This window comes from Pipistrellus hanaki (genome assembly GCF_964339955.1).
Source record: "Pipistrellus hanaki genome assembly, chromosome: 3".
In the NCBI taxonomy this organism is placed as follows: Eukaryota; Metazoa; Chordata; class Mammalia; order Chiroptera; family Vespertilionidae; genus Pipistrellus; species Pipistrellus hanaki.
Genome location: NC_140505.1, coordinates 157,479,749 through 157,491,571, shown reverse-complemented (window position 1 = coordinate 157,491,571; position 11,823 = coordinate 157,479,749). Strand labels below are relative to the sequence as shown.

Below are 11,823 nucleotides of genomic sequence, written 5' to 3'. Positions count from 1 at the left end.
TGTTCTGTTTCGTCATTTGTGTTGTTCTTGGTCATGCCCAAATCAGGTGGGCACCTTGTGTAACACCAGCTTTTGTCTGTTCTCCCTAGAAATCCAAATGGTGTAATGGCCCAAAGCAGCTGACCGTGACCCTATGTCAGTGCAACTCCTGAGGTTGAGGGGCTGCTTCTGCTGTCATAGTGGGAACACTGGGGTGTGAGGTTTGGATTCTGCTTTCTAAGCTACTGCATGCCTTCCAAGGACCTCATTTTCCTCACTGATCCAGAAGCAAGGTTTCATAACTGAAGGAAGAATATATGTTATATCTTCAAAGGTACCTTTGTGTGGACTAGGCCGTTTACAAGGAGAGCTGATGACAATTGGGGTATACTTCTGAGGAGACAGAGCAGAGAGTGAGACTTTAAATTTGCTGAGATAGAACAATCTAGGAGTATCTATTCTAGTATCTTGGCAACACCATTTATTTTTTTAATACAGCTTCCTGATTGTTCATGTGACCATACCAATGTTAATATATAAACACTCCAAAGGGAAGGAATGGTTTCTTAGTGGTTTCACTGAAATTCTAAGTGGTACTGGGAAGTATGTGGGAATAAGAAGAATCCGTTTTATTGATTAGTTCTGACTTTGGGCAGGGTCCAAATTCTTCCTTGAACATCCTTAATATTGTTGCACACTATAGGTGCTTTTAGAATGTCTTCAATGTAGCCTGAGACAACTGCCGGAGGAGTCCTAGTTGCCTAATACCACCCCCACCCCCACCCCCCTGTAGGCATTGTTGTGGAAATTAGTGAAGACTGGCTGGGGACTCCCTATACACAGCTAAAAAGAGCTTTCAAAAACAAATACGTGCGAGAGAGTTCACAATGAGCCCAGCACCTCTATAAACAGTCATTTCCAAAGCAGATACCTCAATGGGAGAGACAGACGCCTTTGTCAGCTGGGTTGCAGAATTTAAAAAAGAACAAGAGCCCGCCCGTGCCTTTGTCGGGGGGGGGGAAAAAACAATTTAGCTTCTGGAAACGATGTCACAGCTTGGGGCTCAGCGATGCCTAGTTTAGATGAAATTGTCTATTAATTAAACCGGAATGATTTAAACATTCATCACCTTGCATTGCACCTCTCAGAGAACAAAAACACACACACACAAAAAAAAACCTTGGGGTTTGAAAGGATGACAACAGGCATCATCCCCCGCCCCCCCACCCCCACCCCATTCCCTAGCAGCCAGCCTGTTTAAAGTGCAGGGGATTGGAGAGGCCGGGGACCCTCTCCAGCTCCCACGGGCTCTGGGCAAACCCTGCCCGCGGGCCCAGCAGGGCGCTGCGCCCCAGCGCGTTGGCAGTTGGCGACCCCCCTGGACTCGCCCCGCTGCACTGCGGGCTCCCTGTGGCCTTTGGAGGCCCGGCCCGGCGGCTCCAAATGTTTTCCATATTTGTTCAGCCTCCGTAATCCGAATACCAGGGCAGGCTCAGCCCGCCCAGCGCCGCCCGGGCCCAGGGCGCGCCGCCCACACACGCGCGCGCCCGCCGCCCGCGCCGCCGCCGCCGCCGCCATGGGCCAGGACAGGCCGCCCCGCGGCCAGCGCAGGCAGGGGGGGCCGCCGGCCGGGAGTGCCCCCGGGCCCGACGACATGGGGCCGAAGAAGGGCCAGGGGCTCCCCAAGGAGTGCGGGGAGGAGGAGGCCCGGACGTGCTGCGGCTGCCGGTTCCCGCTGCTGCTCGCCCTGCTGCAGCTGGGCCTGGGCATCGCCGTGACCGTGGTGGGCTTCCTCATGGCGAGCATCAGCCCCTCCCTGCTAGTCAGGGACACTCCATTTTGGGCTGGGATCATTGTAAGCATCGAGTCTGTTTTTGCCTGAGCGCGTTTTGCCCGAGCAGGAATGCAAAGCCGCATGATCGAGGCACCACTAACTAACCCAGCTGCATGCGCCCCTCCCCAGCTCCACGCCGCTAACTCGCTCTCTGCTTGGGGACGGATGCCCGAAGCCCCGGGTGTGCCCGGGGGGCCAGGCTGGGCGACCCAGGACTGGCGCCCTCTCTGCTGCTTGTTGCTCCAAATGCCTCCAAGGGGCCTGACTCTAAACGCGCTCTGGATCTGGGGAGGCCAAAGGTTGTTTTATTTTGATCAAACTGAACAGCTCCCTCCCCAGAACAACAGCAGATTCACGTTGGCTTTTTCCTTATCCTGGTCCCTGGACCCCCCACTCCTACCCCTATCCCTAAATAAGCAAGGAACCTCGAAGTAGTTCATCTTAGTAAAAAAAAAAAAAAAGTAGGTTTGGAAAAATCCTGTCCTTGGAGGTGCCCTTATGGGTTCGCCTTCATTGTATTCTTCACATGTGAGGTTCCATGAGTACATCTTACAGAACAGTGTGGCCTAAAGCAGGAAACGCGAATGCAGCAAGCACACGCTTGATCTGCTGGAGTCTCCAGTGGGATCAGCCCAGGGCTCCGGCCCTGGCAGAGGTTTCCTTGGGACTCTGCTAATGGATGTACTGTTCTGAGCAGAACACTGCTCAGCTGTTGGGCGTGTGGAGGCCCATGGCAGGCATACTTGGCTTAATGAAATGGCCTCTTGCATGTGAAATGGGTGCTATTTATTGAGCACCTACTGTGTGCCTGTCCTGCTAGAGGCCTTACCTATATATATTTTTTCTAATTCCCACATCATTCTTAATCGGATATTTCTTACTTCATTTCTCAAATGGGAGAACCGAGGGTCATGAGTTGGCAAAGTTGCCACATCAGCCAAGTTGATTCCCTTTGCACCAGATTACATGGGCACTTTTCCCATTGAGCCACACTGCCACCACATTTGGTTGTTATATATATATATATAATGTGCCTGTAGAGTCTGGTTTATTTTCTAAAACCTCTTGCAGAATAAGGGCCCGGAATTAAGAGAAATGTCCTACAATGATTAACATGGCATTTTTGTACAGAGCCCCGTTTTAACATTATGCTATATTATGGTGCCTTGTGGTTTACCGAAATCCCATTGATCCATGAAACAACACTCTGAGGTGGGAAGTGTGTTTCCTCTTTGGACAGGAGGAAACAGATTGAGAGCAGTTAAGGGACGTTCTCAGGATCCAGAGACTAGGAGTGGCGGAGTCAGGCAAGACTGGAATCACCCTTCTGGCTCCTAGTCTCCTATTGCGTCATTACTGCTATTAGTGACCGCGGGAGCTATAACTCACAGAGCAATCCTCAAAATAATTTTGTATCAGGGCAGATGCTAAAAACAACTGATAAATATGCATCAAGGTAGGGCTTTCCTAATTAAGATTATTCGAACTCACAAATTCTTGCCAAGCAATTTAAAACTTTTAATTTGTGTACTAAGAATCCCCACGAAATTATCATGATTGGAGTTTTCTAAATCAAGTGATTTTAAAAATAGCTTTTCACTAAGGTATACTGGGTATTTTAGTCACCCCAATGACTGTCAAGTTACCAGAGGACTTGAATGCTAGGCAAATTAAAGGGGAAAAAAAGGAATGAAACTCCTTCATCAATGGTTTTGAATATCATTTGAGAATGCGTTTTCTATCTTTTCTTTATTTCAACTTTGAAAAGCCCAGTACCAAAAGAAAGCAAATTAGATGGGAAAAATTTTTGGTCTTGATGTTTAAGGCCGACCATACAAATTATGCAACTCTGAAATTTCAGGAGCTCCTATTAGGAGTATTCTATGGATAATCCCTGCATGTGGCACAAAAAGTGTTATCTATAGCCACGTCTCTCTTCTTTCTTGTTTTCTAGTTTATAATGTAGGATCTACTTCAAGTTTTTTTGTAGTGATATCTGTCCCGGTCTTTATAACCTCACGCTTTCTTTAGAAAACGTGGAGTGTGTTTGTAGAGCTGAGCAGGTCACGGAGATGACCTGGGACCGATGAGGAGTGCCCCAGAGGAGCCAGGCAAGGACAAACTCTCATCCCAGCTGGGCCAGCGCTGCAGGCAACATGACACTGCCTCCCACAGACACCGGGCTTGTCCTCATCTCACTGCCTGTGGTTGTGCATGGGGCACGCTTCCAAGCTTTCAGGGGTGGGAAAAGGCAGGATGGGGACAGGCAGACGCACAAACACTGCACCTGGTGTGGAGTCCTCCCTCGGCCATTATTCTCTGAGTAACTTGGGCAAGTTATTTAACCTCTCCAGGTTTCCGTTTTGTCATTGACGAAACCTATGCTTATAATAATTCCTACCTCTTAGGGTTGTCCTGAGGATGAAATAAATTAAGACATGTTCAAATACTTAGAATAGTGCTGGCTAATGGTGAGCATTCACTGAGTCAGCTCTTTTTATTAGCAGTGAGCGAAACCATCATCAGTAGTGGCACTCTTCAGATTGGAAGTGGCTCCGTTCTATCTCTGGTCTTGCAGGACAGTCATTTTGGACTTGCTACAGTTTCCAGACTAGTTTGAACCCCGAAGGAGATAGCAATTTGGCTGTCTCACTTTTTCTGTTCTCTATCAAGTTACTATGAGCAATCTTAGTGGTATTATATTAGCCCAGTACTTTCTGAATCTCTCTGGAGGTTTATAAAAATTAACTTGGAGGAAAGGATCTCCCCCACCCCCTAGATCATTTTGCCTAGAAATATGGGGTGCTTCTGGTCCTGTTTAAGAGACCTGATAGACCATAGCAGGGCAGGTCAATCCCTGGGGCTAAAGGCAAAGTCGAACCTCCTTTCAGAATTTAGGCTGAATTCAAGCAGGAACCCCAGACTGATGCACTCACCCTATCAATAGCTTTGCACACTTAATTCATGTTAGTTATTCATTTTTCAATGACCTGGGGATTGGGGCATTGCCATTCCCATAATTGAATCTTGGTATAGGGATTTAGCCACTGAGGTGACTTCTTGTTGACCAATTTTTAGGTGACTTGCTGAATATCCAGGGGCTTTCTGGTTATAGATTGAAGAAGCCCTTGGTGATCTATGACCAGAGAGTTATGGCCAGTGAAACTTTAGGAAAACATATGGGCTGTTTCTTGCCTATCCACAAATGTGACTTCCTGACTGAAGTATTTTTACCTCAGTTACAAAAAGTTCCTGTAAAGGAAAAAAAAATAGAATGGAGCCACTATGGAGACCAAAGTAACTTGTCAAAGTGCCATTTCTCTCAATTTCTTTATAATGGCTTCAGGATTGTAAGCCATACCACAGTGACAATGCAAAGTGAAACAGGGTCTTTGAGGATGAACTTGGCTAAAGGTAGGGTCTTTGAGGATGAACTTGGCTAAATTCTAAGTAGTAGACGTTTGCTCTGCTTTTTATTCTACCAGTGCTTGAGTAGCTGGGTCAAATAGGCATTTAAGGTTGCTCTCATTCCAGAATTCTTACTGATGAAAAGTGAGTATGGATTGAAGGAATCTGAGAACTTTGGGCCTTTAATTACTTCTTGCTCAAATGAATACAATTTTGGAGTACGTGAACTTTGGCTTATTTTTCTTCATTCAGTAACATTTGTTGGGGGTGTCCACTGTGCTAGGTATTGGTCAAAAAATAATGAATTATCTACCAGGAGGAGATTTCTGGAGATCCTGATGGACACGTGCCTTTACCATATCTGACAGTAATGAATACTTCCGATTACAAAACTTAACCCACATAAAAATTTTTAAAGTCCATTTACCTTTCAAAGCATTTCACTTACAGTGATTTATTTGTTTTGGCACCTCTACTCTGAAGTCAATTTAAGAGCAGACTCTTGTCTCTCATCCCCAATGGGGATGCTTAGTATTTGTTAGTCTCTTGGCCCTTACCAATGAGGTAATAGTCTCATGGAAAATGGGGGTTTCTTTGTCCTATTGTAGTTTTTAGCTTTCCTAATTCTCTCTCTATTGCTCCCATACCCCACACAACTTGAATAAAAATCCTGAGATATCTCTCTCTATATATAGATATTTATATATAGATAGATATAGATATAGATAGATATAGATATAGATAGATAGATATAGATATATATGTAGATATATATATATATATATATATAGATATAGATAGATATATAGATATAGATAGATATAGATAGATGTAGATAGATATAGATAGATAGATAAATAGATAGATATCACATCAGAAAATTTAAGGAAAGGGCTTAAAAGGAAGGGAAGAATATTTCATTTCCTTAATATCATTCATAAAACTCACTATATCAATCTGTCATGATTAAGAGTCCTGTCAAGAATCTGACATACTCTAAGGAGTTCAAAATGCAGATTTATTCAATTTTAAAAATCTATTTTTAATTTGATTTAATGGTAGGGAAAATTGAGTGGTTATTTATTTTAAAATAGATTATACCCTGAAATTCATAATTAGGTATATGATATATAGCAAGTAATTGGAACAGATATTGTTATTATCCATAATTTTTAAGTAGAGAAACTGATATATGATGATTTAGCTAAATAATTTGGTCATGGTTATGAAAAGAAACTGGAAGTGAGGAAGGCTTGGCATTGGGTTATGGACAGATCCTAAAGCAAGGCAGGAACTAAAAATGGTATCAATTTTCTATATAGGTTTATTGACATCTGAGCAATTTAATCTGGAATTATATTTTAGAAATACATTGCGCAATAATGCATTACTTTTTATATCGGGACTTTAACATGCTTCCAAAATCTAATGTTGCATATATGATACCTCTGGGAAATAATTTTATCATAGCAACTGTCACAGGGTTATTGGGAGCTGAGGGGTGATAATTACATGGCCTAACTCAATTTATTATAATAAGTAATGGTAGGAAAATTATCTTATACATGAAGGCCTCCTACTAAGTATAAATAAAATGTAATCGAATTAATAGGGCAAACAATTAAATGTAAAATGCATATGAAAATAAAAGGGAATATCAATAAATTTAATAACATGTTGCCTGAAAGAATTTTAGGAATACAGAATAAAGGATAAGGCAGGTGAAGATTGAACAAAATCATTTGATACTCAGAATATTAGGAGAAATGTGCTTTGCCCTTTCGACTAGCCTCATACTAAGCCAGATACATAAAGGCGTGAGGGAGAGTGCTGATACATGGAGACAGTGATCCCTGATTCTTCTTTCTCATTTTAAGATGAGGAGAAGAGGCAGGTCCTCATATTTTCAATCCAGTAGTGTGACTACGTTCAACTCAGAAAGTCAATCTCTGAATACTTTTGAGATGTCAATCATCATTTGTGGTGTTTTTTATTTTTAATTTTTATTATTATAGAAATACTAGTATATAGAATTAAAATAGAGAAATTCGTTCTCTTTAAATATATGTCCATGGAGATATTAAGTATCTCCTCACACATAATGGGTACCTGAAAAGTGTAGAGTGGAACTCTATTTATTCTATACTTGCATGACCAGAGTTCCTGTTTGAACTTATGTAAAAACATTTTAAAAACTATAGTTGCAGACAAATTTAAGGTTATCGGTAACATTTAAAAGAACTCTGAGGTAACAATAAGAAATCTCTTGGGGTCCTTGGGTTCCAGAAATATTCAGAACATATTAGGTTAGTGTTGGAGAGACGTTTATTTCATGTCATAAAATGCCTGTAGGGTTTAAAAAAAAAAAAAAAAAAAGGAGGAAAAAGAGATTGTTTAATTTATTTTACATTTCCATAATTAGGACAAATTAGAGCAAATTAGGATGACTATAACTGAATGCAGGGTGTCTTTCTTCAACAAAGAAAGCAATGACATATGTTTTTCCAATATGTGGTCTAACAGTTTTCTTAGATTGCCAATATAATGTCTGCTTTAAACTTCTTCTGAGGAAATGGAGGTTTTCTGGACTGTTTCTTGCCTTTCGCCTTGTCTGTGCCGTCTCTGTGAAGGGTGCTCTTTAACTGGGTCTCTGCCTGTGCTGTGCACGGAAGGGTGAGCCTCGGCATTAAAGGTCATGCCCAAGGGCATGCGAAGAGTTCAGTTGCATATTTCCATGTTGCTGCAGGACAGTTATGGGATCTCATCATTAAAGTTTAATCAGATATCATTTCACTGCAAAATACACTTCATTTGTTTGAGCCCAGATCCTGGCAAACTAGAGAAATGCTGATCCAAAGAGCCCGTCAAAATCTATAGCCGGATGGGACCTCATGGTGTTGTGTTTTAACTCGGTAGTTTTTGCTTCTTGTGAATATTCCAGTCCAGGTTTATTACAGTGAGTTCTTAAGCTGAAGAGGAACATTTTTTTTTTTTTAAAGAAGAATGTTGGCAATAGCATTTAAATCATAAACTATACATAAGCCGCTTTCAGAAGAATCCCTTTTAACCGGTTGGGATGCCGCCTCAGATCTCAGCACATTGATATGAAACTTGGCAGGAGTAACTGTCAGATGCCTGAGCGAGGCAGCACACTCGATCACCCTGGTTAATTTTAAAACTCATATGTGGATGCCTACACATGTGGCAACAAGCAGAATACACTTCCTGTCCTTTCCTGGTCTGCTCCGCAGCGGCAGGCTCTGGCGAGGGTCCCTCCCTGGTTCCCAGGGGGCCGCCTTCTCACTGTGCACCCCCCAATGCACCTGGAGAAAGGCGCTCTCTCACTTCTTCCTGTAAGGCCACCAGTCCTGTGTGATCAGGATCCAATCCTTATGGTCTCATTTAACTTAGTTACCTCTTTTGTAACGGTGATATATTAAACATCATTTTTTTCTTTATTTTACTTTTCCATCACCATTTGTCCCCACCTCCCCATATCCGCCTCTGCCGCCCTCCCCTCCACAATCACCATACTGTTGTTCATGTCCATGAGTTCTTTCTCTTTTTGTATTCTTTTTTTTTTTTTTTTTTTTTTTTTTGCTGAATCTCTCTCCCCCCTCGTCCCCAGCCCCCACCTCCTTGAGCTGTCAGCCTGTTCTCTCTATATGAACCTTAATTTCCTCTTAAAAGCCCATCTTCAAATTCAGTCACTTCAGGCATTAGGGCTTAAACATATGCAACTGGGTGGGGGCACAATTCAGTCCATAGGGATGTTCACACCTCAGTTATTCTTTACATATATATATATAATCAAGTCACACATCATATATATATATATATATATATATATATATATATATATATATATATATATAAATATATATGATGTGTGACTTGATTTTATTTTTTTATTGTCTAAATTTTACATATGTCTCCTTTTTCTCTGCTTGACTCCCCTTCCCCCCCCCACCCCCCCGCCATTCCCACCCCACTGCCCCAGTGTCTGTGTCCATTAATTATGCTAATGCACTGCATACAAGTCCTTTGGTTGCTCTCTAACTTCCCCTCCCCATTTGTCTCTGAATCTATTCTTGTTCATCAAATTATGCTGATCATTATATCTCACATATGAGTGAGATCATGTGATATTTATCTTTCTCTCACTGGCTTATTTTGCTTAGCATAATGGTCTCCAGTTCCATCCATGCTGTTGCAAATGGTAAGAGTTCCTTCTTCTTCTTCTTCTTCTTCTTCTTCTTCTTCTTCTTCTTCTTCTTCTTCTTCTCCTTCTCCTTCTCCTTCTCCTTCTCCTTCTCCTTCTCCTCCTCCTCCTCCTCCTCCTCCTCCTCCTCCTCCTCCTCCTCCTTCTTCTTCTTCTTCATAGCGGCGTAGTATTCCATTTTTAAGCTCATTTGTCCGTTTATTCGAGAAGGCTCTGTGGTTTTCATGGGACAGAAGTCTGAATATTTCTGATGAGAATTCTGAACCAGTAACCTGACACATGACGGTGCAAAGAGGTGGTGTGGCTCTGTGCTCGCATGCAACACACGGAGGCGGTTGTTTTAACTGTGTTTAGAGATTCTGTCTTTTGTCAAACTTCGGCCAAAGTAAAACACAGTAGCTGGTGAATACAGTCTGAGGGTAGCACAGGCATTTCCTTGCTGCATTAGCACCTTAAGGCATAGGAGCCACCATTTGGTAAGTCTCTGCCTTCCTGTAGTGCTGGGAGAGTGACCCGTCAGGTTCTAGCCGGCTGAAGCCTCGGCTTCTGGGGCAAGGGAATGCGGGTGGCCAGCTGAGTGGTGCTGTGAGGATGCTCAGTTGTGCAGCCGTTAGAGGAGCCCTCTGTCTCTGAGGGGCCGTGATCTCCTGTGCGGTGATTTCAGAACCCAAGGAAAGCCTCTCGGCTCTTCTTTACAATATGCAGCTGCTGCTTTCATTTTTTTTAATGATGATTCTGAAAGTGAGAGTCATACTCTTGGTTTTGTGGAGAGGGCCAGAATAACCCCCCGGGCTGTTCCCACCTTGGGCCTCTTGATAAAACATCCTCTTAGAGGAAGGAGCCTGCATCTCTGAGGTAGCCCTTCCCTTTGGCAGATCTTCAAAGGCTGCTGCTGAGAGGATCCTGTTTGTCCTGCTTACAAATCCCCACTGGACTTTGCTTTCCTCTGTCAAGTGCTACACACACCCCAGCCATCCCAGAGGGAAAGACAAGATAAGACCGATTAGAGCAGTCCAATATGCCTCGTTCAACAGCTGCTCCAATCCCAGTTCCAAAACGAGTGGCAAGTGAAGGCACAGCCGGCGTTCCAGGGGCACCCGGTGATATCTCCGGTGTGATTTTTGAACATATTTAAGGTTGATACTCTTGATCTAATGTTGCTAGAGCCGTATGCCCTGCCCAGCACAGTCGTGAATGTACTTCAGTGCTGTGTCCCGGGCGCTGGCCTAAGGCCAGCAAGTGAGTGGACATAAGAAAGCACAGGGTTTGTCCATAAATAAGCCTTCTCAGATTCTGCCAAAGAAGTGTTTCTGGGGCCTGCTTCGGTTGGTGGAGAAATAAGCAGCTCCCCCCCTCTGGCCGGGGGTGCCCTGGGGCTGGGAGAGGCTGTAAGGAAGCTGGAGGACGCTGCTTCAGTGGCATCCCACTCAACTGTTGTTTTGAAAGTGCTGGATTCAGCATTCATTGTAATGAGCCACGAAACCTCCCCCCCTTTAAGATAGGGTATTATCAAGGCTCTTCTCCTGTGGAAGATAGTGACAGGTGACAAGAAAAGAGGGGGAATTGTGAATATGTTAACAAGACCCTGACTAGGGAGAGAGTTTTAGCTTTATTACTGGGGAGGAGGGGGGAGGAGAGGGGTTGGGGGGGTGGGTGAGGAGAGGCAAACGAAACACTTTCCAGCTCCTTCTAAAGTATCAGGTGCGGCACACAGATCAGGCTATTAGGCTCGGGCTGAGCTCTACCCCCCATTTAGCTGTGCCAGGAACGCTATGAAGGCGGCCCTTTCCAAGATAAGGGAAAAGCATTCCAGTCTTGATCGGTTCTGTTGGAAGGTGGAGGGGGCTGTGCAATTAGGGAAAACACGGGATGATTCTCCCTTGGAGCAGCCAAGGCCAGGAGAGGGCAAACTAGGACTCATAAGGTGAACACGTTATCTTATATAATAAAGAGGTAATATGCAAATTGACCATCACACTCTCGCACAAGATGGCCACCCCCTGTGGTCACAAGATGGCCACCACAAGATGGCCAGCAGGGGAAGGCAGTTGGAGGGGACCAGGCCTGCAGGGGAGTGCAGTTGGGAGTGACCAGGCCTATCAAGGAGGGCATTTAGGGGCAACCAGGCCAGCAGGGGAGTGGTTAGGGGGAAATCAGGCAGGCAGGCAGGCAGGTAAGCCGTTGGAAGCCAGCAGTCCTGGATTGTGAGAGAGATGTCTGACTGCCGGTGTAGGCCAGATCTTACAGGGACATGCCCCTAGGAACCCCAGATTGGAGAAGGTGCAGGCTAGGCTGAAGGACACTCCCCCCCCCCCCCCCCCGCACAAATTTCGTGCACTGGGCCTCTAGTAATCAATAAAAGGTCATCTCCCCGTGACTG

At 44.3% G+C, this 11,823-nt stretch overlaps 1 protein-coding gene across 1 annotated transcript in view; it reads left to right on the top strand.

The window, feature by feature from the left end:
- The first annotated feature begins 1,260 nt into the window (after nucleotides 1–1,260).
- The window catches only part of SSPN (sarcospan), a 36,080-nt gene continuing 25,517 nt past the window's right edge, over nucleotides 1,261–11,823 (top strand). Inside the window, exon 1 of the mRNA XM_084877272.1 lies at nucleotides 1,261–1,834. Coding sequence (XP_084733398.1) covers nucleotides 1,556–1,834 — 279 coding nt within the window. The 5' untranslated portion in view covers nucleotides 1,261–1,555. The remainder of the gene's footprint in view (nucleotides 1,835–11,823) is intronic.